Source organism: Salvelinus namaycush, chromosome 8 (assembly GCF_016432855.1).
Source record: "Salvelinus namaycush isolate Seneca chromosome 8, SaNama_1.0, whole genome shotgun sequence".
Classification (NCBI taxonomy): domain Eukaryota; kingdom Metazoa; phylum Chordata; class Actinopteri; order Salmoniformes; family Salmonidae; genus Salvelinus; species Salvelinus namaycush.
Window position 1 is genome coordinate 47,199,472 of NC_052314.1, and position 24,954 is coordinate 47,224,425.

The 24,954-nt window shown below is 41.5% G+C and overlaps 1 protein-coding gene across 3 annotated transcripts; it reads left to right on the forward strand.

The window, feature by feature from the left end:
* Nucleotides 1-624: 624 nt before the first annotated feature.
* On the forward strand, nucleotides 625-22,462 carry dnaja1 (DnaJ heat shock protein family (Hsp40) member A1). 3 transcript variants are annotated; one of them, XM_038999847.1, is made up of 9 exons: nucleotides 625-815; nucleotides 3,048-3,193; nucleotides 3,963-4,146; nucleotides 4,278-4,382; nucleotides 4,883-5,110; nucleotides 8,873-8,987; nucleotides 9,774-9,889; nucleotides 19,074-19,174; nucleotides 19,425-19,810. In XM_038999847.1, the coding sequence occupies exons 2-9, from the start codon at nucleotides 3,062-3,064 to the stop codon at nucleotides 19,428-19,430; spliced, it is 987 nt and encodes a 328-aa protein (XP_038855775.1). In that variant the 5' UTR covers nucleotides 625-815; nucleotides 3,048-3,061; the 3' UTR covers nucleotides 19,431-19,810. The 3 variants fall into 3 exon arrangements, with proteins under 3 accessions (XP_038855775.1, XP_038855773.1, XP_038855774.1); XM_038999845.1 differs by lacking the exon at nucleotides 19,425-19,810 and adding an exon at nucleotides 21,311-22,462 and having other exon boundaries at nucleotides 660-815; XM_038999846.1 differs by lacking the exons at nucleotides 625-815; nucleotides 19,425-19,810 and adding exons at nucleotides 822-972; nucleotides 21,311-22,462.
* Nucleotides 22,463-24,954: the final 2,492 nt, after the last annotated feature.

Below are 24,954 nucleotides of genomic sequence, written 5' to 3' on the forward strand. Positions count from 1 at the left end.
TGTTTTTCTATATCTCCATCCATGGCTAATTTAGGAAAGGGCCAACTGAGGGCCACCTGAGGACAACAACACAAGACGCAACAAGTCAAGTTGTTTCTGTCAATGAAGTATGCTCTCAATGTGATTTGATAGGAGTGAGGACAAATCCAAACTGGCTTCCCCCTTGACACTTTTTTTGGTGTGCCAGGACCATTCACATTTGAGCTCGTTCAGTTCAGCTCGAGACTGATTGGCTATTATTTTATACCTGTTTTTTTTAAAAAGAAAGGCCAAATGTTTGCTGTTACATTCAATGCTAGGGGTGGCAACAATGTCATAGTCTTTTGGACTAGACAGTATTAGATAGATGGCCTACACATACAGAGGGGCTCTTGTGAATGTAAGGAAAATTATGAAACCCAGAGAGACAAAAGATAAATAATTGTATATTTTTTTCTTGGTCATTTTGGGGGGAGGCCTGGCTTCCCTTGGCAACCATGAATACACGCCACTGTCAATAATGCCGTGTTCAAAACAACTCGGAATTCTGAATTGGGAAATCTCTGACTTCAGTGCGTTCCAGGCAACTGGGAACTGGGAAAGTCCATCAAATTCGGAATCCCAAGTCGGAAACTCGGGCATCTTTCTATAGCCCCGACTTCCCGACCTGAAAATCACCGACGTCATGGTTTGACCTCGTTTTTTCCGAGTTGTCTTGAAAGCACCATTAAAGTAGGCGGTACAAGTAGTAGAAGGTTCTGGAAGTTCATCGCCAGGACGAGGGGTGTTATAAGTTAAACAAGGTCCTTTCTCTCAACGTCCGTCTATTGTAACAGGTAGCTAACCACAATTTAATGCTGTTTTCATTCTGCAAAAAAAAGTAATGTTCCTAATTGGTATAGTAATAAACTAATAGCTAAGCTACTACTATCAGTTAGCTAGGTCGTGGATAGCTGGCCAGCTAACGTTAGCCTAGCTAGCTACCAAACCAAGGTAAGTTACCTAGCTGGCTAACTTAATGTTATCGTGTTGGATACGGGTAACTAGCTAGATGGGTCTCTGTTGTCCTTTAAGTATTTAGTAATAATGTAACGTTAGCTAGCCAGCGTTAATGACGTAGCTAACGCTCGACGCTAGCTAGCGCTTCTAGTATTGGCAAAGACCGTAACGTTAACGTGGAACCATGAGGACTTTACATTTCATATCAGAGAAATAACGCTAATAGTAAAACATTAAAATGTTAAATTGATACACACCATTTTATAGGGTTTCCACAAGCCCACATATATCCATATTACAGCGCTTGTTTACAGACAGAAGACAGTGGACTAACGTTATCTGTGCTAATGAATGTTAGCTATTTGCGTCTGAGTGAACACCTAACGTTACCTGTGTGTAAACTGAAGACAAACGCCACAAATGTGTCACTGAAAAATACTATCCTCAGCAACTGTTAAACCCGGTTAAAACAGTGTACAGTAGTTGTGCATTTAGCATTTGTGAAGTTGATATGAAAGTACAGGGATTTATATTTCTAGTACCGTAACGTTACCGCAGTTGAGAATCGATTCACGTTTATTTGGTTGTTTTGGCTTCCAGAGCCCTTTAAACCTAAAATGTTAGATACTTTAACTAATAAGTAATGTTAGGCTCATTTAGTCCAATATTGGGCTCCCATAGCTATGTGTATCTGTGCAAAACTACTACAGTAAGTACAAAAAAAATTACACAGTAAGTATCTCTCTTTATTTAAAGATGATTTCTTGCTGATGAAAGAGCCATATGTTTTGAAAGCCATATCCCAAGCGATGAATATTGATGTTAAAACACAGCGTCAGGATTGTAGTTCACATGAACCCGTCGTGGGCGAAGCGGACGGCTGAAAACTAGGGAGAAATCAGAAAACTAGGGAGAAAGCAAATGTTTGTTAAAAAAGTGTAGTGTTAATATCACATTGCACATTTATTAGTGACAGAATGCATTTTAAACTTCACGCACAGTAATACTTTTGTTTGACAAAACAATTATTTTATCGATAGGAGTCAGGGGGGAAGATACTTGTTGTGCATTGAAAAGCACATAAGATGGCATTTATAATTCACACCATAGCCTGCCGAATTTGCAAGAGAATTTCTCTTATTTTGATTTCGGCACAAATGAATGTGGCACTGAGTTTGACTAGCCATGTGCATTTACAAGCCGGCTAGAGTTAGTGGCATTTGGCCAAGCAATAAATACTGTTGTATGATGGAAGAAGCCTGAGCTGGAATGTGAAGCTATCTGAAGCTGGTTTGCTTTAGATACCCCAAGTAGATCTAGCTTGCTTTGTAGTAAGTAGGACACCCCTCTGGTCTGTTTAGCATGTGTTCTCAGAAGTCTCACGATGTTGAGCTTCTGGGTTCAGAAACTCAGATGTTAAGAGCTAACCCCTCATGTTGAAAATATATGTTGCTATCCACCAACTTTGTTGTTTCTAATGCTATCTGAGTGGGATATTTCTATCATGAAGTTGCAATGGTGGGGAACTTGTCATACCAATAAGTGGTTTCAAATGCAAATAGAATGTCATTAGTGCTGAGTGAATTTTAACAACTGATTGACCAACTTCGGTTCAATTATATGATTTCCATTTAATTAATTTTTTTCCTGAGTGCAATGCTCACTTTCTTTTAGATCAGATCAAGCCCAAACTGTTCCCAACAGGCCAATATTCTACATTAACTGCACTGAACAAAGTCCATTGTGCATCTACTTGTCCGGTCAGAGACGGAGAGGGATAGAGCAGTTGCTTCGTGTGGTATCTAGCTGAAAATACATAATCTAAGATTTGATAGTTGGTGTTTAGCAGTCGTAAAGTATGCCATATTTACTTTGAAGAACTACTAAAATAATGATTTTGTAAGACTGCATAGCCCCCCCCCCCCCAAATAAAAAAATCAATCAAAATGTGTTTTTTTTTTATAATCAAACTATTACTGAACTGACCTCAAAGCACATCGCTCAGCACTATATGTCATACAGGAAGAGAAACTGACACTTGTGTGAACAGCATTTTTTTTCTTCTGCAGACTAACCAACAACAATGGTGAAGGAAACTGGCTTTTATGACATGTTGGGTGTTAAGCCCAATGCCACACCAGATGAGCTGAAAAAGGCTTATCGTAAGCTGGCCTTGAAATACCACCCTGACAAGAACCCTACGGAGGGGGAGAAAGTGAGTGGAAGTTTTCAGGAAACCACTTTGCGTCCATGATGGTCAGAGTTTATTTTTGTCGTACCACCTTTATCTTTGTGAGCTGTGTATGTTATATAAACAATGTAAAACTCTTATGAATAGGTTCTGATTCATGACCAGTGGTTGAGTGGAGATACGTTATTCATGCCAGTGTAGCGGAGTTAAGAGGTACAGTAAGCTCACTCCACAGCTAGCATGAAATTTTGTAGATTGATCTATACAATTGGTTCCTTTTGTATAGCTCAAATGTTTTTTTTCACATTATCGAGTGGGTGGTCACGTGTGTTCGCAAGGTAGAGGACCCTGGTTCAAGCCCAGTCAGAGGCAAGTTCAGAGAGGGAGCGATGTATGCTAATCGAGCACATTGATGCCGGTTATGCCAGGTTATTTTTAAGAGATGAATATGGAAAATACATCAATTGTTTCTACAGTTCTGTCAGACAATTCTAGTAAGTTTAATATTTTTGAGTACTAGTTGAGATTTCTATTAGTAGTTGTTTGCACTCTGAGAATTGATTGCGTTGGGCCAGTAACCGAAAGGTTGCTGGACTGAATCCCTGAGCTGACAAGGTAAAAATCTGTCGTTCTGCCCCTGAGCAAGGCAGTTAACCCACTGTTCCCCGGCCGCCAAAGACGTGGATGTCGATTCCTCTCTGATTCAGAGGGGTTGGGTTAGATGCGGAAGATATATTTCAGTTGTACAACTGACTAGGTATCCCCCTTTTCATTCAGTTTTTTTTCTTCCCAGTTTAAGCAGATATCTCAGGCATATGAGGTGCTGTCAGACTCCCAGAAGAGAGAGGTGTATGACCGGGGAGGGGAGAAGGCAATAAAAGGAGGGGGCAGCGGAGGTGGCGGGGGTTTTGGATCCCCCATGGACATCTTTGACATGTTCTTTGGAGGAGGTGGCCGACTGCACCGGGAGAGGAGAGGTAAAACAAAATGAAGTACAGAGACAAATATTACCTTCCACAGAAGACTTAAAATTCTGGCCTTTGGTTTTCTGTGGTTCTTCTTAACTTCTCTAAAGCTAATGCTTTGCCCCAATGTGCTCTCAACCTAGGAAAGAATGTGGTTCATCAGCTCACAGTCTCTTTGGAAGACCTCTTCAATGGCGCCACGAGGAAACTTGCTGTCCAGAAGAATGTTATTTGCGAGCGATGTGAAGGTGCTACATTACTACACATGTTACATTGTTGGTTAACATTGGTCTTGATCAGTCCCTTATTAAAAGGGACGGATGAAAATGACCAGTGTGGTGACCCTGAAGTCATCATGTTGAATAGCCCTGTGTGTTCATGCATGGATTGGATGTAATTTTTTGTTTTTTAAAAACCGTATCACATTATGAACAATTAACTGTTAGAGGGAGGTAAATGCCTCGGCTAGGGTAAAACATTTTTGAGATTATCATCGTACAATGCCCAAACAGTATTATTTGGTTCCATTTTTGTTGCTCTGACTATAAAATGCATACATAGATGTTATTGCTTACTCCAAGTACATTTATACAGCGGATCATTAAGCCACAGAATTGCTATCTGTTGACTAGCATTTACCGCCCTGTCAAACACAGCATGTGGGGTTCTGTTTAACGGTGATGTAATGAGAGTTACTGCTGCAAACAACTGGGGTGATGTGGACTGACATGGCTATGGTTTGGGGTAGGTCGCGGGGGAAGGAAGGGCGCGGTGGAGATGTGCATGTCCTGTCGCGGCACGGGCATGCAGGTGCGACTCCACCAGCTGGGACCGGGCATGGTGCAGCAGGTGTCCACCGTGTGCGGGGGTTGCCAGGGCCAGGGCCAGCGCATCAGCCACAAGGACCGCTGCAAGGCCTGCAGTGGACGGAAGATTCTGCGGCAGAAGAAGATCCTGGAGGTCCACATTGACAAAGGTGAGGCGGTTGATTAGTTGTCAATCAATTGAAGTCTTTCCACAGCTCACAATTGACAAACTTATTATAGTTAATATATACAATAAATTAAAATGTTCTACCCTGAATGTTATTATTATTTTTTGCTATGAGGTCCAACAGTTCTTTGACTCGTTTGATTTGTGTGGAGTACAAATTGTCAAGTAACGTAACAAAATGGGTAAAGAGTCAAGGTCTTACTACTTTCTGAATGCACTGTACGTACACACACAGCTAAAATGGCAATTCTGCCACTTTTCAACCTCCTATTCATTTTTCTCCAGCACCATATCAGTGTCTACCAACAGGTAACTGCCAAAATAAAGGAAACACTTGAGTAAATGAGGGATTGTGTATTCAAATTAAAACATCCCATCATGCTTAGGGTCAGTTTAACATTTCCCATTTGCACAATATTTTGCGTACCATGGCTAGCAAAGATCTGAGTTTTTAAAAGGTGGGTCTCAAAGGAGCATAGGGGGCTTTAAAATGTGTCAATCATCAGATCTCAATACAATTGGAACACTTGGAGATTCTGGAGCGGTGCCTGAGACGGTGTTGCCGCCACCATCAACAAAACACCAAATTATGGAAGACTGGTCTGGAACTCTATCCGTCCAAAAGAGTTCCAGACAGTTGTAGAATCTATGCCAAGGTGCGTTGAAGCTGTTCTGGCTGCTTTTTGAACATTTTATATTTATTTTTTGGGTAGTTGTGTGAAAATGGTGAGTATGTGAAAACGGTACATTTATTTCTATGATCTCTAGTTAAAAATATAGAAGTAAAAAAAAAAAAAAACAATGCTTCTGTGACATTGCAGGTAGGATTACAAGTAATACAAACATTGATTTTCAAAACCTGCAACAAGTTTCTATCCAGAAGGAGGGTATATTCTTGCTCCCCACGAATCTGTTTTGAAAATCAATGTTAACTTTTGATGTTATCGGGTACAACCCCTTTTTTAAATGTATTTTCTACAAAATGTTGTGGCTGCTGTTTTCACATGTAGACACTGGTATTGTGCTGGAGATGATCAATAAAGGGGTGGAATTGCCGTTTTTTTTCTTATAAAATAAAGCTCACTCAGCAAGATCACTTGGTGTATCCTTGAGTTACTAAAGCCTTTGAATGTATCCAATGGACAGCCATAGTGAAATCCCTATACTGAAACAAACTGGTGCGTGTACTGTGAATTCTGTTGTGGTTGGTTATTCCCCTACTCTTTTGGCGCTGGTTGTCCAAGGCAACAGTCAGGGAAAGTTGGTTTTGTCCAACTCGCAGGGCTTTTTCACAGAAACTCAGCAAAAAAGAAAGGTCTTCTCACTGTCAACTGCGTTTATTTTCAGCAAACTTACACAGAACCCAAACTGGCTGGGAGTGTGTGCCATCGTGCATAAATGTATTTTGTCCCCCCCACACACAACGCGATCATGACATGCAGGTTAAAATATCAAAACAAACTCGGAACCAATTATATTAATTTGGGGACAGGTCGAAAAGCATTAAACATTTATGGCAATTTAGCTAGTTAGCTTGCACTTGCTAGCTAATTTGGCTAGCTTGCTGTTGCTAGCTAATTTGTCCTGGGATATAAACATTGAGTTATTTTACCTGAAATGCACAAGGTCCTCTACTCCGCCAATTAATCCACACACAAAATGGTCAACCGACTCGTTTCTAGTCATCTCTCTTCCTTCCAGACTTTTTCTTCTCTTGACTTTATATTGCGATTGGCAACTTTCATAAATTAGGTGCATTACCGCCACCGACCTCGTTCGTTTTTCAGTCACCCACGGCGGTATAACCAAGGAGGAGATGGCACGTGGGTACCTGCTTCTATAAAACAATGAGGAGATGGGAGAGGCAGGCCTTGCAGCGCGATCTGCGTCACAAATAGAACTGACTTCTATTTTAGCCCTTGGCGTGCAATAATTGAATAATATAGATGTCTAAATTAATTTTGCAACGCGAGCGGTGTAGTCAGCCTGTTAATGTGTAAATATTTGTATGAACATAAGATTCAACATCTGAGACAAACTGAACAAGTTCCACAGACATGTGGTCCCGTGTGGCTCAGTTGGTAGAGCATGGCGCTTGCAACGCCAGGGTTGTGGGTTCATTTCCCACGGGGGGACCAGGATGAATATGTATGAACTTTCCAATTTGTAAGTCGCTCTGGATAAGAGTGTCTGCTAAATGACTTAAATGTAAATGTAATGTAAATGACTAACAGAAATTGAATAATGTGTCCCTGAACAAAGGGGGTGGTCAAAATCAAAAGTAAGTCAGTATCTGATGTGGCCCCTAGCTGCATTAAGTACTGCAGTGCATCTCCTCCTCATGGACTGCACCAGATTTGCCAGTTCTTGCTGTGAGATGTTACCCCACTCTTCCACCAAGGCACCTGCAAGTTCCCGGACATTTCTGGGGGGAATGGCCCTAGCCCTCACACTCCGATCCAACAAGACCCAGATGTGCTTAATGGGATTGAGATCCGGGCTCTTTCCTGGCCATGGCAGAATACTGACATTCCTGTCTTGCAGGAAATCACGCACAGAACGAGCAGTATGGCTGGTGGTAGTGTCATGCTGGAGGGTAATGTCAGGATGAGCCTGCAGGAAGGGTACCACATGAGGGAGGAGGATGTCTTTCCTGTAATGCACAGTGTTGAGATTACCTGCAATGACAACCAGCTCAGTCCGATGACAACCGCCCCAGTCCATGACGGACCCTCCACCTCCAAATCGATCCCGCTCCAGAGTACAGGCCTCGGTGTAACGCTCATTCCTTTGACGATAAACGCGAATCCGACCATCACCCCTGGTGAGACAAAACCGCGACTCGTCAGTGAAGAGCACTTTTTGCAAGCCCTCAGTCCAGCGCCTCTCAGCCTATTGCGGACAGTCTGAGCACTGGAGGGATTGTGCGTTCCTGGTGTAACTTGTGCAGTTGTTGTTGCCATCCTGTACCTGTCCCGCAGGTGTGAGGTTCGGATGTACCGATCCTATGCAGGTGTTACACGTAGTCTGCCACTGCAAGGACGATCAGCTGTCTGTCCTGTCTCCCTTTAGCGCTGTCTTAGGCGTCTCACAGTACGGACATTGCAATTTAGATGGCCACATCTGCGGTCCTCATGCCTCCTTGCAGCATGCCTAAGGCACGTTCTCGCAGATGTCAGGGCGTCTTTCTTTTGGTGTTTTTCAGAGTCAGTAGAAAGGCCTCTTTAGTGTCCTAAGTTTTCATAACTGTGACCTTAATTGCCTACCGTCTGTAAGCTGTTAGTGTCTTAACGACCGTTCCACAGGTGCATGTTCATTGAACAAGCATGGGAAACAGTGTTTAAACCCTTTACAACTTCAGATCTTCATTATTTGGATTTTTACGAATTATCTTTGAAAGACAGGGTCCTGAAAAAGGGACATTTTTATGAATTTGGTACCCTGGAGCGTTTCTTGAGAATTCTACAAATGCTTTGACAAGAATGGAAATGAACAGATTCTGGATATCATTTCTGTAACTAAATTTCATGCGACTAGTACTTCTGGATTATATCTCTGGACCAGGACAGCATGGATCTGGTTACCAAATGCTCTAGGATCCAAATCATCTAGAGATATGTTAAAGTGCCCTAAATGTTCCCCAAGGCATGGTTCTGTGTGAACGCCATTACCAGAATTCTGATCAGTATTTTCTTAATGCAGTTAAATACGGTCCAGTTGTTACATTAATCCTAAATTGTTGCAGGTATGAAGGATGGGCAGAAGCTAGTTTTCCACGGGGAGGGAGATCAGGAGCCAGGACTAGAGCCTGGTGACATCATCATTGTCCTGGATCAGAGAGTCCATCCCGTCTTCACCAGGTAAAAGATGAAACCTCTCATGCCAGTTCTTATTCACTACCTACCTCTACCCTATGTCTATATCACATTGTCTGATTGTTTGTGCACATATTTGGCAGTTCCACACGAGACCTTTTATATTCTTCAGTATTGTATTGGTCTGTATTCTGTACTAGCCTATAGACTCCTTTGTGTGCAAAAATTGCTTTTGAGGGCGATGCACAGAAGTTGGTGGGGGAGTTCTTATAGAAGGCCAGCAAAAAGGCTCTCTTTACATGTTGCTTATGAGTGCTTTTCACACTACTTTTGGATTATAATTGGGTTTTAAGGCTCGTATGAATGTCCTGCTAAATGCAAATCAACAGCATTATACGTAAACATTTCAACCAGTAAAATGGCTCTTTGGCTAGTTTTTGCTACAGCCTATATCAATGAGCGTTAGCATTCTAGCTAACAACTGCTGCATCAAAGTTAAGCAAAAATCAAAACCAAATATAATCTTAGCAACTGTTCAAGCAAGAATCAAAATATAATTGTAAACGTATGAGAACCCAAAAAGGTAATAAAAGTTGTATGTTACTGTGTGACATCAGTGTATCGTGTACTGGAAAAAGGTCTATATATCTAGGCATGTAGAAAAAATATGTTCAATTTCAAGAACTGAATGGAAATTAATTTTCAGCAACAACAAATCCCCATTTGAGAGCCAGTCACTTCTCAGTTCTTGATTTTCACTTCCAGAATTGAAATGCAATTGATCGCAGCCCGGTTGGCTTTGGTTGGTATTGACTGTGCTCTATTCTACAGGCAAGGGGAAAATCTGATCATGACTATGGAGCTGCAGCTGGTGGAGGCCTTGTGTGGTTTCCAGAAGCCTTGTCAAACTCTGGACAACCGAAGCCTCCTCATCACCTGCCACCCAGGTATACTTCCTAGATTATTTCACTTAACAGAAACCTTGTACAACACTGCATTTTTTTTTAATGCATTTAAAAAATATATATATATATATATATATTGTGGTGTTGCACGGTATACTGGTACCATCGTATTATAACGGTACCTAAACGTCATGATACTTTTACCATCATTTTAGAATACCGTAGTACCGTTTCATATGATGCTACCAAATTTGTCGGTCCTACCAATCTAAAGAACCTGCTGGCGCCTGTTATAAAATTAAATTTAAGCAACAGCAACTAGGCTCTTGTATGTTCAATGTCCACTTCACTTTCATGCGCATCTCATGTGTGGCAGCTGTGATCAGCCAGCCATCACCTGCTTCTCTCTGTCCACTCTTCCTGCGCATCTATTCCTCCATCAGTTTTAAAAATATAGGTTAGTGGTGATGGCGAGCGGGTACGCAGACCCTGATGACTCTTCTGTTACATTTGGTACATTGGAGCATTTTATTGCCTGGTATAGCCAAGAGCACAGGCCAGTCTAAGTAGACTTTGCAAGTTTGCTGTCATGCAGCCTCTGAGTGACAGGAAATGCACAGCTTAATGACAGGCATTTTTGCAGCATTACAGCAAAGAACATGGTGTGTCTCTAGCTCGAATGGTTAAAGATATGACCCATATTACCAGCTCTACCTTTTTTTTTTTCTGTGTCATTTTGCGTGCATTTGGTATGAGTTCACAACCATGTTGTGGGCCATTTTAAACTAATCCCGGGTCGTTAATTATTGGTTTGATAACAAAAAACATTCAGTCATGTTACCTAGCTAGCTAACAACCTGCTCACTTGACAGTACAGTGGTTCCTCCTTTAAAAATTGCGAGCTTACACCGCAGGAGGTACCCAGCATCACGGATTCATTGCTCCAGACCACCGCAAGGGGGAGTTAGCGCACTCATTATGCATTTGGGTCCCAAGGTTTTTATATGATCAATCATATCGAGTGGTTCCAATGACGAATTTGACGCGAGCCACCAGTTCCTGGTGACTTTCTTCAGCAAAGATGGCTGACAAAACAATACAGCGGGAGCTAATTTAAGTAATTAGAACGTCATAACAGGTCAAGCAAAACATTTACAATTGAGAGGAAATGTTAGTTTCATTGCTACCCATCCCGGATCCGGGAGCATCCTCATCAAAAAAGCTGACTAGCCTAGCCTAACGCGACAGGGATATCATATAATATAATTTTCATGAAATCACAAGTCCAATACAGCAAATGAAAGATAAACATCTTGTGAATCCAGCCACCATTTCTGATTTTTAAAATGTTTTACAGCGAAAACACTATGTATTTCTATTAGCTAACCACAATAGCAAAAGACTCAACCGCATATTTTCACCATTTTTCTACCGCATAGGTACCTATCACAAAACCGACCAAATAGAGATATAATTAGTCACTAACCAAGAAACAACTTCATCAGATGACAGTCTTATAACATGTTATACAATAAATCTATGTTTTGTTCGAAAATGTGCATATTTGAGGTATAAATCAGTTTTACATTGCAGCTACCATCACAAATAGCACCGAAGCAGCCAGAATAATTAGAGAGCAACGTGAAATACCTAAATACTCATCATAAAACATTTATGAAAAATACATGGTGTACAGCAAATGAAAGATAAACATCTTGTGAATCCAGCCAATATTTCAGATTTTAAGTGTTTTACAGCGAAAACACAATATAGCATTATATTAGCTTACCACAATAGCCAAACACAAATGCATTTATCAGCAGCAAAAGGTAGCGATCGCAAAAAAACAGCAAAAGATATAAAATTAATCACTAACCTTGACCAACTTCATCAGATGACAGTCCTATAACATCAGGTTATACAATACACTTATGTTTTGTTCGAAAATGTGCATATTTAGAGCTGAAAACCGTGGTTATACATTGTGAAAATGTAGCAACTTTTTCCCAGAATGTCCGGATATATTTCTGACACTCACCTAATCTGACCAAATAACTCATCATAAACTTTACTAAAAAATACATGTTGGATAGCAAATGAAAGATACACTAGTTCTTAATGCAATCGCCGTGTTAGATTTTTTAAAATAACTTTACCATAACAAACAGCTTACGTTATAGCGAGACAGCGCCCGCTAAAAGGGCGGAAAATAGGACTAAACATTTTCCACAGAAATACGAAATAACATCATAAATGGTTCTTACTTTTGCTGAGCTTCCATCAGAATCTTGTACAAGGAGTCCTTTGTCCAGAATAAATCGTTGTTTGGTTTTAGAATGTCCTCTTCTCCTGTCGAATTAGCAACCTTAGCTAGCCATGTGGCGCACACATGCCCAAATTCTCCTGACGCAAAGAAAAGAAAATTCCAAAACTCGCAATAAACGTTCAATAAACTGATACAACTCGGTTGAAAAAACCTACTTTATGATGTTTTTCTAATATGTATCAAATAAAAACAAAGCCGGAGATATTAGCCGTCTATACCGAACGCTTTTCAGAAGCCAATGCTGATGTCCTTCCCGCGCCTAGGTAGAGAAAGGATATTGTGGACACGTCATTCCAAGAGCTCTTGTTCGACCTCAGATCAAGCTAGACACCCCATTCCACCTTCCACTGCCTGTTGACATCTAGTGGAAGGCGTATGAAGTGCATGTATATCCATAGATTTCAAGCAATTGAATAGGAAGGCCCTGGAACAGAGCCTCGATTTCAGATTTTTCACTTTCTGCCAGGAAGTTTGCTGCAAAATTAGTTCTGTTTTACTCACAGATATAATTCAAACGGTTTTAGAAACTTGAGTGTTTTCTATCCAATAGTAATAATAATATGCATATTGTACGAGCAAGAATTGAGTACGAGGCCGTTTGAAATGGGCACCTTTCATCCAAGCTACTCAATACTGCCCCTGCAGCCATAAGAAGTTAATGTTCTGAAGTAAAAAAGATATACACGTGTGTGTTGGTCATGGCTCCCGAGTGGCGCAGCGGTCTAAGGCACTGTATCTTGGTTCAAGAGGCTTTACTACAGTCCCTGGTTCGAATTCAGGGCGGCGCACAATTGGCCCAGAGTCATCTGGGTTTGCTGGGGTAAGCCTTCATTGTAAATAAGAATTTGTTCTTACCTGACTTACCCAGTTAAATAAAGGTTCAATTTAAACTGGCGGCAACCGCAGTGCAATCAATAGGAGGTGAACTAGCTAAAAAATATAACTAACTTGTTATGCAAGTGTTACACACCAACAGATGGAGAGAACCTACACCAGTCGAGCAATTCATTTCAACAATCTTCATTTTAATTTGACTTTACAAACAAGAGGGCTTAATTGGAGTCTATTTCTTCGGCGCCTAGAACTATATAAAATAGTAGTAAAAAAAAAAACTTAGGCCTACTTACAATTACAACCGGTCTCACAGGGATTCTTTAGCTAAATAGCCCAGTACTGTACTGCCGACCATCACTTTGTACAGCGCTATATTTTCCATTCCATCCTAACAGAAACCGAGGGTTTTTCATGGAATAGAAAAGCCATAATATTAATTAACCAAGTACCAGTCAAAGTTTGGACACCTACTCATTCCAGGATTTTTCTATATTTTTACTATTTTCTACATTGTAGAATAATGAAGACATCACAACTGTAGCAGGTGTAGCCCATCACGCAAATGTTTCCTATTAGCAGGACAATATACTTTTTATTAGAGGTCGAACAATTAATCGGAATGGCCGATTTTAATTAGGGCCGACTTCAAGTTTTCATAACAATCGGTTATCGGCATTTTTGGACACCGATTATGGCCGATTACATTGCACTCCACAAGGAGACTATGTTATTACAAAAAAGGTTTTATATTCTGTTAATGCTAATACGGAAGACTATCAAATGCTTCTCAAAGATGCCCTCTGGTGGTCAAACTAGCAATAACTTGCATTAACAGAAAAAATGGCTGACAAATAGATAACGTGCCACAGAATGCTGCAGCAGCCCGCAATGTGTGCCGCAACTTTTAAAGGAGGAACCACTGTAGGTCTAAGCAAATTTGCTTGGCACAGGAAGAAAGGAAAATGCTTTGCTACTCATGAGATGTGCTTCAAAGGTAGGATTCATATAGGCCTAATTTAAGCCTTAACGATATAAAAAATAAAAAAATCTGGTGCTCCATTAACCTCCAATGTAAGTAAATGTAATCTACGTAATCCCCAAAAGTAATTCTTTATCATGAGGGCCATAAACAATAACTAGTAATGCTGCATACTCAAAAAGGTTAATCTCACCTTTCTGGTAAAATATTGCTATAAATTGCTGAGGTGTAGTTACTTTTTTATTTTACCTTTTTAACTAGGCAAGTCAGTTAAGAACACATTCTTATTTTCAATGACTGCCTAGGAACAGTGGGTTAACTTCTTATGGCTGCAGGGGCAGTATTGAGTAGCTTGGATGAAAGGTGCACAGAGGTGCCCATAGTAAACTGCCTGCTCCTCAGTCCCAGTTGCTAATATATGCATATTATTATTCGTATTGGATAGAAAACACTCTGAAGTTTCTAAAACTGTTTGAATTATGTCTGTGAGTATAACAGAACTCATATGGCAGGCAAAAACCTGAGAAGTTCCACTTCCTGTTTGAATTGTTTCTGAGGTGGCAGATTTTCAACCAAGCTCTCATTGAAATTACAGCGAGATATGAGTTTTCACTTCCTACGGCTTCCACTAGATGTCAATAGAACTTTGTCTGATGACTCTAATGTGAAGGGGGGCCGAAGGAGACAGGAATGAGTAATCACTGCCATGAGGTGACCACGCATTGAACACGCGCCTTCACATGAGGAGGACCTCCATTCCACCGCTCTTCTGAAGTCAATCTAATTCTCCGGTTGGAACGTTATTCAAGATGTATGTTAACAACATTCTAAAGATTGATTCGGTACATCGTTTGACATGTTACGGAACTTTTGGACATTTCGTCACGTTATAGTGGATGCGCTTTGTGACTTTGGAATTGTTTACCACTAACGCGCTAACCAAAGTAGCTAATTGGACATAAATAACGGACATTATCGAACAAATCAAGCATTTATTGTGGACCTGGGATTCCTAGGACTGCATTCTGATGAAGTTCATCAAAGGAAACATTTATCATGTATTTTCTGGTTTCTGTTGAGTCCAACATGGCGGCTAATTTGGCTATTGTTCTGAGCTCCGTCTCAGATTATTGCATGGTTTATTTTTCCGTAAGTTTAAAAAAAAATCTGACACAGCGGTTGCATTAAGGAGAGGTATATCTATAATTCCATGTGTTTAACTTGTATTATCATCTACATTTATGATGAGTATTTCTGTTGAAACGATGTGGCTATGCAAAATCACTTGATGTTTTTGCAACTAGTGACTCTAACGCGCCAATGTAAACTCAGATTTTTTTATATAAATATGAACTTTATCAAACAAAACATGCATGTATTGTGTAACATGAAGTCCTATGAGTGTCATCTGATGAAGATAATCAAAGGTTAGTGATTAATTTTATCTCTATTTCTGCTTTTTGTGAAAGCTATCTTTCGCTGGAAAAATGGCTGTGCTTATTGTGGTGACCTAACATAATCGTTTGTAGTGCTTTCGCTGAAAAGCATATTTGAAATTGGACACTTTGGTGGGATTAACAACAAGATTACCTTTAAAATGATATAAGACACATGTATGTTTGAGTAATTTTAATTATGAGATTTCTGTTTTAATTTGGCGCCCTGCACTTTCACTGGCTGCTGTCATATCGATCCCGGTAGCGGGATGCAGCCATAAGTTAACTGCTTTGTTCAGGGGCAGAATGACAGATTTTTACCTTGTTAGCTCGGGGATTCGATCTTGAAACCTTTCGGTTACTAGTCCAACGCTCTAACCACTAGGCTACCTGCCGCCCCAAAAGAGAACAAAAATTATAAAAGTATGAAAATATGAAATAGTTTGACGTAGTTTTGAAATCTGTGAAATGAGGCTTGAAATTACTTATTGTTTCTAAATATAGTGTAATCAATTTATAAAACGCCCAACTATGAGATTTCTCCTTCCTTATAACTGTAAAATATGGCTCCTGAGTGGCGCAGCGGTCTAAGGCACTGCATCTCAGTGCTAGAGGCGTCACTAAAGACACCCTGGTTCGAATCCAGGCTGTATCACAACCGGCCGTGATTGGGAGTCCCATAGAGCGGCGCCCAATTGGCCCAGTATCATCTGCGTTTGGTCGCTGTAGGCCGTCATTGTAAATAAGAATTTGTTCTTAACTGACTTGCCTAGTTAAATAAATAATACACATTTGTATATTTAGTGTTAGAATGTAGAAAATATGCAAAGGTCTCTCTTGATCAAAATGTCTGCCCCCATCGCTGTGAACGTCTGGCTAGGAACTCGCCTTTCATCTCATATTAATCCTATCCGTCTGACTGTTTTTTTGTTTAAAATCTGAAATATTTTAGATTACTGGCTATACATCGCTCTGAATGTGCTACAGCAATGAAACCATTTTCCTGCTGTGTTACGATTTCAGGCATAGGGTGTTAGCCACTAACAACGTTAAACACTATGACGTATGGTTCAGCCATGAGTTGATGGACAGTCTGAAGAGCGAATGAAATCATAGAGGGACATCCCAGCTTTAAGTGGTGTCAGATTTCACATCTTGCTTCACACAGGCAACAGACATACTCCTATGTCTAAGAATGCTCAATGCTTGCCATTTCAATCTATGGTGTCCACCGATCGATTTCAACACACATGTCGGTCGGAACCGATACCAGAATCACGTAGGTCCCCTAAACAGGGAACTTTACATCTTAAATTCTGTTTGTTGCCTAATGTTTTTAAAGTTAAGTATGTGTTTTGGGGAAGAGGTGTGTATTTGAGAGGGGGATCTGGAGGGAGGGAGAGTGTTAACTGAAGAGTAAAGATTTCATGCAGTGTTTTCCCCTTACTGCCACAATGACATTGTAATGGTGCCAGAGGGGATGGCTGCTGTTTTTATGGGCTCCTAACCAACTGTGCTATTTCATTTTTCCCCCCGCATTTTTGTAACTTGTTTTGTATATAAAGTTGCTGCTACCATCTCTTATAACTGAACATATCTTCTGGACATCAGAACAGCGATTACTCACCTTGTACTGGACGAAGATTTTTATTTTAATGAGTCCGACGCAAAGGATATACTGCTCTCCGCAGACCAGGCCCAAATCCCCGTCATTTGCGGGAAGAAAAGGCTACAGAGGGAGAAGGTTGGGGTGCCTCGTTAGGATTCGTAGGCGAGTGAGTAAATCGTCATTACCATCGGTTTTATTGGCCAACGTACAATCGCTGGAAAACAAACTTGATGATCTACGGTCGAGACTATCTTACCAACGGGACATTAACTTCTTTGGAGTAGGGGGCAGTATTTTCACGTCCGGATGAAAAGCGTGCCCAGAGTAAACTGCCTGCTACTCAGGCCCAGATGCTAGGGTATGCATGTTATTAGTAGATTTGGATAGAAAACACTCTGAAGTTTCTAAAACTGTTTGAATGATGTCTGCGAGTATAACAGAACTCATATGGCAGGCAAAAACCTGAGAAAAAATCCAACCAGGAAGTGGGAAATCTGAGGTTTTTAGTTTTTCAACTCTTTGCTTATCCAAGATACAGTGGAAATGGGGTCATGTTGCACTTCATAAGGCTTCCACTAGATGTCAACAGTCTTTAGAACCTTGTTTGATGCTTCTACTGTGAAGTGGGGGCGAAGGAGAGGGGATTGAGTAAGGTCTGCCATGAGCTGAACATGCGCTGACCATGTGTGTTCACGTGAGAGCGAGCTCTGTTACATCGCATTTCTGAAGACAAAGGAATTCTCCGGTTGGAACATTATTGAAGATTTATGTTAACATCCTAAACCTTGATTCTATGCTTAGTTTGACATGTTTCTACGGACTGTAATGTCTTTTCGTCTGAACTTTTGCCTGGACCTGCTCGCGCGTCGTGAGTTTAGATTGTGTACTGAACGCGCGAACAACAAGGAGGAATTTGGACATTATCGAACAAAACAAACATTTATTGTGGAACTGGGATTCCTGGGAGTGCATTCTGATGAAGATCATCAAAGGTAAGTGAATATTTATAATGCTATTTGTGACTTCTGTTGACTCCAACATGGCGGATATGTCTTTGGGTTGATTTGTCGTCTGAGCGCCGTACTCAGATTATTGCATGGTTTGCTTTTTCCGTAAAGTTTTTTTTTAATCTGACACGGTGGTTGCATTAAGGAGAAGTGGATCTAAAATTCCATGTATAACACTTGTATTTTCATCAACATTTATGGTGACTATTTCTGTAAATTGATGTGGCTCTCTGCAAAATCATCGGATGTTTTTGGAACTACTGAACATAATGCGCCAATGTAAACTGAGATTTTTGGATATAAATATGAACTTTACCGAACAAAACATACATGTATTGTGTAACCTGAAGTCCTATGAGTGTCATCTGATGAAGATCATCAAAGGTTAGTGATTAATTTTCTCTCTTTTTGCTTTTTGTGACTCCTCTCTTTGGCTGGAAAAATGGCTGTGTTTTTCTGTGACTTGGCTCTGACCTAACATAATTGTTTGGTTTGCTTTCGTCGTAAAGCCTTTTTGAAATCGGACACTGTGGCTGGATTTACAACAAGTGTATCTTTCAAATGGTGTAAAATACATATGTTTGAGGAATTTTTATTATGGGATTTCTGTTTTGAATTTGGCGCCCTGCAGTTTCACTGGCTGTTGACGAGGTGAGACGCTACCGTCCCACATACCCTAGAGAGGTTAACTGTAAAATCTTATGTTTCACCGAGTTGTGGCTTAACGACAACACAGATAATATAGAGCTGGCTGGGTTTTCCGTGCATCGGCAGGACCGAGCAGCTACGTCTGGTAAGACGAGGGGTGGGGTTGTGTATATTTGTCAATAACAGCTGGTGCACGAGGTCTTAATATTAAAGAAGGTTCGAGGTATTACTTGCCTGAGGTAGGGTACCTCATGATAAGCGGTAGACGACACTTTCTACCAAGAGTTTATCTATATTCATAGCCGTCTATGATACTTGGCTTAGTAAAATGTTGGTATCATGACAGCACTAGTTTATAGTTTCTTAAAATATTTTTTACCTTCGCAGGGGAATTGATCAAACCTGGCGACAAGAAGTGTGTCCTGAATGAGGGGATGCCCATGCACCGCCGGCCGTTTGAAAAGGGACGCCTCATTATCCTCTTTTCGGTATGTTCTGTAAAACACACACCATTCAGGACTTCATACTGTAGTTCAATAATTATCTTTGTATTTATTCTGAACAAAAATATAAACATAACATATAGTGTTGGTCCCATGTTTCATGAGCTGAAATAAAAGTTCCCAGAAATGTTCCTAATGCACAAAAAGCTTGATTCTCTCACATGTGCACAAATTTGTTTACATTCCTGTTAGTGAGCATTTCTCCTTTGCCATGATAATCCATCCATCCTGGCAGGTGTGACATCAAGAAGCCTGATCATTACACAGGTGCACCTTGTGCTGGGGACAATAAGGCCACTAAAATATGCAGTTTTGTCACAACACAATGCCACAGATTGGCATTGTGACTGCAGGGATGTCCACCAAAGCTGTTGCCAGAGAATTGAAAGTTATTTTCTGTACCATAAGCCACCTCCCAACGTCGTCGTAGAGTCGGCAGTACTACAACCGCAGACCAGGTGTAACCACACCAGCCCAGGACCACCTCATCTCGCTTCTTCACATGCGGGATCGTCTGATACCAGCCACCCGGACAGCTGATGAAACTGGGTTTGCACAACTGAAGAATTTCTGCACACACTGTCAGAAACCATCTCGGGGAAGCTCATCTGCATGCTCGTCGTTCTCACCGGGGTCTTGACCTGACTGCAGTTCGACGTCGTAACTGACTTCAGTGGGCAAATGTTCACCTTCAATCACCACTGGCACGCTGGAGATATGTGCTCTTCACAGATGAATCCCGGTTTCAACTGTACCGGGCAGATGGCAGACAGTGTGTATGTGTTGTGTGGGCAAGCGGTTTGCTGATGTCAACGTTGTGAACATAGTGCCCCATGGTGGCGGTAGGGTTATGGGATGGGAGGTCATAAGCTACGTACAACGAACACAATTGCATTTTATCGCTCACAATTTGAATGCATACTGTGACGAGATCCTGAGGCCCATTGTCCTGCCATTCATCTGCCGCCATCACCTCATGGGGCCATGCATTATCATGCTGAAACATGTTGCAAGAATTTGTACACAATTCCTGGAAGCTGAAAATGCCCGTTCTTCCATGGCCTGCATACTCACAGGACATGTCACACATTGAGCATATTTGAATGTTCCGGATCAACGTTTACAACAGCGCGTTCCAGTTCCCGCCAACATCCAGCAACTTCACACAGCCATTGAAGAGGAGTGGGACTACATTCCACTGGCCACAATCAACAGCCTGATCAACTGTATGCGGAGATGTCATGAGGCAAGTGGGGGTCACACCAGATACTGACTGGTTTTCTGATCCACGCCCCTACTTAAAAAAATATATAATTAAGGTATCTGTATTTACAGTCATGTGAAATCTATATTTCTATGGACTGATTTCCTTATGAAATGTAACTCAGTAAAATCTTTGACGTTGTTGCGTTCATATTTTTGTGCTGTGTGTATATATTGGGAAATAGTGTCCTAATTCGGCCATGACCCCCACAGGACGGCGCACAATTGGCCCAGCGCCGTCCGGGGGAGGGTTTGGACGATGGGGCTTGCCTTGGCTCATCGTGTCCTAGCGACTCCTTGCACCTGCAAGCTGACTCCGGTCGGTCGTCGGTCGAACAGTGTTTCCCCCGACACATTGGTGTGGCTGACATTCGGGTCAAGCAAACAGTGTGATAAGTAGGTGGGACATATTTCGGAGGACGCGTGACTCGACCTTCACTTCTCCCAAGCCCATTGAGGAGTTGCAGAGATAAGCCAAGGGACCTAATTCGGGGAGAAAACGGGGTCTGGTTAGTACTGGGATGGGAGACCATCTGAGAATACCAGGTTGCCGTAAGCTAAAAAAATATTAAGAAAGTAAATGGTGTCATTCATTCCCTCAGTTAAAATGTATTACATTGATTGACTAACTACTGCTGCAGACTACTGCTGTTTTATTAAACCACTGGAGACTTAGTCAACCATACCAACTTTATGACCCATGGCCATTTTGTAGTGATTATGTAATTGACACTAAAGTCTGCTCTGTGTAACTCATAATGTGTTTGCTTTACTGTTTCAGTTGGTTCTTAATTTCATGACATTTTTTAAAGAAAAAGTTACGACGTAGAAATGAAACCCATTTTCTTTTTGCCAAAGGTGGTATTCCCCGAGGCCAACTTCCTCCCTAAGCACAAGCTGGAGGAGCTAGAGCACTACCTTCCTGCCAAGAGGGAGGCGGAGCAGCCCGAGAGCATGGACGACGACCTTTACATATACGCCGACCTGGAGGACTGCGACCCGGCCAGAGTAAGACGCAGCCAATACCATTACATGGAAGAGGATGACTACCCGTCCGCTGGCGGGGTCCAGTGCCAGACCTCATAAGACCCCGTCACATCACTCCAAAACCAAAACCCCATGGTCCAGCCCCCTCTGGAAACGTGCACAAACCGCATCTTACATTTTATTCTCTTAACTTACAATGCTAACTGTGGTGCCGAAGCGGTCCTTTGGGCTGGATACCTGGATCTACGTTCCAAGGTGACTCGGCTGTCTTTTAGTTGGATCGTGTGCCTGAATGGAGGAAATGGATTTCTGGTAAAGTTCCTTAGATGACCAGAAATGAAGATTCTGAGATTTTGGAAGCGCTATGGATGCTGTCACTGACTCTTTTTTTTTTTATATATAATATAAAGTTTGATTTTTATGGTGTTTGATTTGTAAATTAGCAGGTTTTGAGCACCCTCTGTCTGCTTTGATGTCACGGTTAGTACCGTTGGTGATTTTGTGGTGTCCAAAGGTCACGAGAGAAGATAGTTGGAAGCTATAATTCATGTTGCCTAATTGAATCCTCACAGCAAAGAACCATGTAGGCCTATTTCCATATTGTTCCATTTTAGAATAATTAAATGTTTTGTATACCACATCAGCATTGTTAGAAGATACTTGCCAATTATTACACCAACGTTTTTGTTTAATTCATTTTTAATAATGATGTAATGATGCATGTTATCTACATTTCATAAAATGCATATTGACCTTTTGTGGTTCTTCATATCTGCTGTAGTATGGTATACTTCGTTATGTTCAACTGATGATGAAAAAATAAGTTATTTACCCCATTTTTACTATCAAGAGTTGGTCTGTTTAATTCCTCCATTCTTCATGGGAATTAGTCCAACTGTAAATAAACTTTCCATAGACTTCTCAAGAAGTTCTGCTACTGGTATCTAAGTGCTGTGACTGTCATAATTGTCTTGGGATTAAAATAAACTTAATGGCTAGTCTTCTACTGCCAAGTTGAAATTATTAAGATCTTGAAGTCTCATACCTTTTACCTCAGTGAATGGTGTGCTTGTTGTGAAGCCAAAGGGTGCAATGTTCCTGCGTTTGGAGACCAAATTCACAGTAAACGCTGCATACAGTGCATTTTGAAAGTATTCAGACCTCTTGACTTTTTCCACATTTTGTTACGTTACAGCCTTATTCTGAAATTGATTTTTTAAATTCATCAATCTACACACAATAGCCCATAATGACAAAGCAAAAACGGGTTTAGACAAAACATTTTGAACTATCACATTTACATAAGTATTCAGACCCTTTTACTCAGTACTTTGTTGAAACACCTTTGGCAGTGATTACAGCCTTGAGCTTTCTTGGGTATGACGCTACAAGCTTGGCACACCTGTGTTTGGGGAGTTTCTCCCATTCCTCATTGCAGATCCTCTCAAGCTCTGTCTGGTTGGATGGAGAGCGTTTCTGCACAGTTAATTGCAGGTCTCTCCAGAGAGGTTGGGTTCAAGTCCGGGCTCTGGCTGGGCCACTCAAGGACATTCAGAGACTTGTCCCGAAGTCACTCCTGCATTGTCTTGACTGTGTGCTTAGGGTCGTCCTGTTGGAAGGTGAGCCTTCATCCCAGTCTGAGGTCCTGAGCACTCTTCAGCAGGTTTTCATCAAGGATCTCTCAGTACTTTGCTCCGTTTATCTTTCCCTCTCCTGACTAGTCTCCCTGCCACTGAAAAACATCCCCACATGACGCTGTTACTACCATGCTTCACAGTAGGGATGGTGCCAGGTTTCTTCCAGATGTGACGCTTGGCATTCAGGCCAAAGAGTTCAATCTTGGTTTCATCAGACCAGAGAACCTTGTTTCTCATGGTCAGTCCTTTAGGTGCCTTTTGGCAAACTCCTTACAGGCTGGCGTGTGCCTTTTACTGAGGAGTGGCTTCCGTCTTACCATAAAGGCCTGATTGGTGGAGTGCTGCAGAGATGGTTGTTCTTCTCGAACTCTGGAGCTCTGTCCGTGACCATCGGGTTCTTGATCACCTCCCTGACCAAGGCCCATCTCGCCCGATTGCTCAGTTTGGCCGGGCGGCCAGCTCTAGGAAGAGTCTTGGTGGTTCCAAACTTCTTCCATTTTAGAATGGAGGCCACTGTGTTCTTCGGGATATTCAATGCTGCAGACACTTTTGGTACCCTTCCCCAGATCTGTGCCTTGACACAATACTGTCTCGTAGCTCTACAAATAATTAATTTGACCTCATGGCTTGGTTTTTGTTCTGACATGCACTGTCAACTATGGGACCTTTTACATAGACATGTGTGTGCCTTTCCAAATCAGGTCCAATCAATTGAATTTACCACAGGTGGACTCCAAGTTGTAGAAACATCTCAAGGATGATCAATGGAAACGAGGCACCTGAGCTCAATTTCGAGTTTCATAGCAAAGGGTCTGAATACTTTAAGGTATTTTTGGTTTTCAATACATTTGCAAACATTTCTGAAAACTGTTTTTTGCTTTGTCATTATGGGATGTTGTGTGTAGATTGAGAAATGTATTTAATCCATTTTAGAATAAGGCTGTAACTGTGGAAAAAGGTAAAGAGTCTGAATACTTTCCAAATGCACTGTGTCATCAGTCGGGCATGACCTTTACATGTCAATCGTATTATAATGCGGATCTTGCGCGGTCCAGATTTAATCTAGGCCTAACTATCTATGACGACTGTTGGTACTGGAAGAACAACATTGTGAATATGGAAGAGAAAATCATTATTCAGTATTAAGTCTTGTCTGGGCATAATACAACTGATCCAATAATTCCCCATGTTTCTCTGTGGTCATATTTATAATTAAATGCAAGGATGTTTCTCAGGTGTTACTGGTGAGCTTGTTGGTGTAGTTGAAGCACTGGTGCGTGTAACAACTTGACTTCTTATGGCTGCAAGCCCGAGGCCGCCCACAATATGACAACAGCCACTTCAAGTGCAGGGCGCGAAATTCAAAATACACTGCTCAAAAAAATAAAGGGAACACTTAAACAACACAATGTAACTCCAAGTCAATCACACTTCTGTGAAATCAAACTGTCCACTTAGGAAGCAACACTGATTGACAATACATTTCACATGCTGTTGTGCAAATGGAATAGACAAAAGGTGGAAATTATAGGCAATTAGCAAGACACCCCCAATAAAGGAATGGTTCTGCAGGTGGTGACCACAGACCACTTCTCTTCCTATGCTTCCTGGCTGATGTTTTGGTCACTTTTGAATGCTGGCGGTGCTTTCACTCTAGTGGTAGCATGAGACGGAGTCTACAACCCACACAAGTGGCTCAGGTAGTGCAGTTCATCCAGGATGGCACATCAATGCGAGCTGTGGCAAAAAGGTTTGCTGTGTCTGTCAGCGTAGTGTCCAGAGCATGGAGACGCTACCAGGAGACAGGCCAGTACATCAGGAGACGTGGAGGAGGCCGTAGGAGGGCAACAACCCAGCAGCAGGACCGCTACCTCCACC

What these genes read in the sequence shown, in the direction of transcription:
- dnaja1 (XM_038999845.1), top strand. Translation starts at nt 3,062, where the DNA reads ATGGTGAAGGAAACTGGCTTTTATGACATGTTGGGTGTTAAGCCCAAT. An exon ending in GGAGGTCCACATTGACAAAG is followed by an intron (nt 5,111 to 8,872) that starts GTGAGGCGGTTG and finishes AAATTGTTGCAG; the next exon opens with GTATGAAGGATGGGCAGAAG. An exon ending in GCCTCATTATCCTCTTTTCG is followed by an intron (nt 19,175 to 21,310) that starts GTATGTTCTGTA and finishes TTTTTGCCAAAG; the next exon opens with GTGGTATTCCCCGAGGCCAA.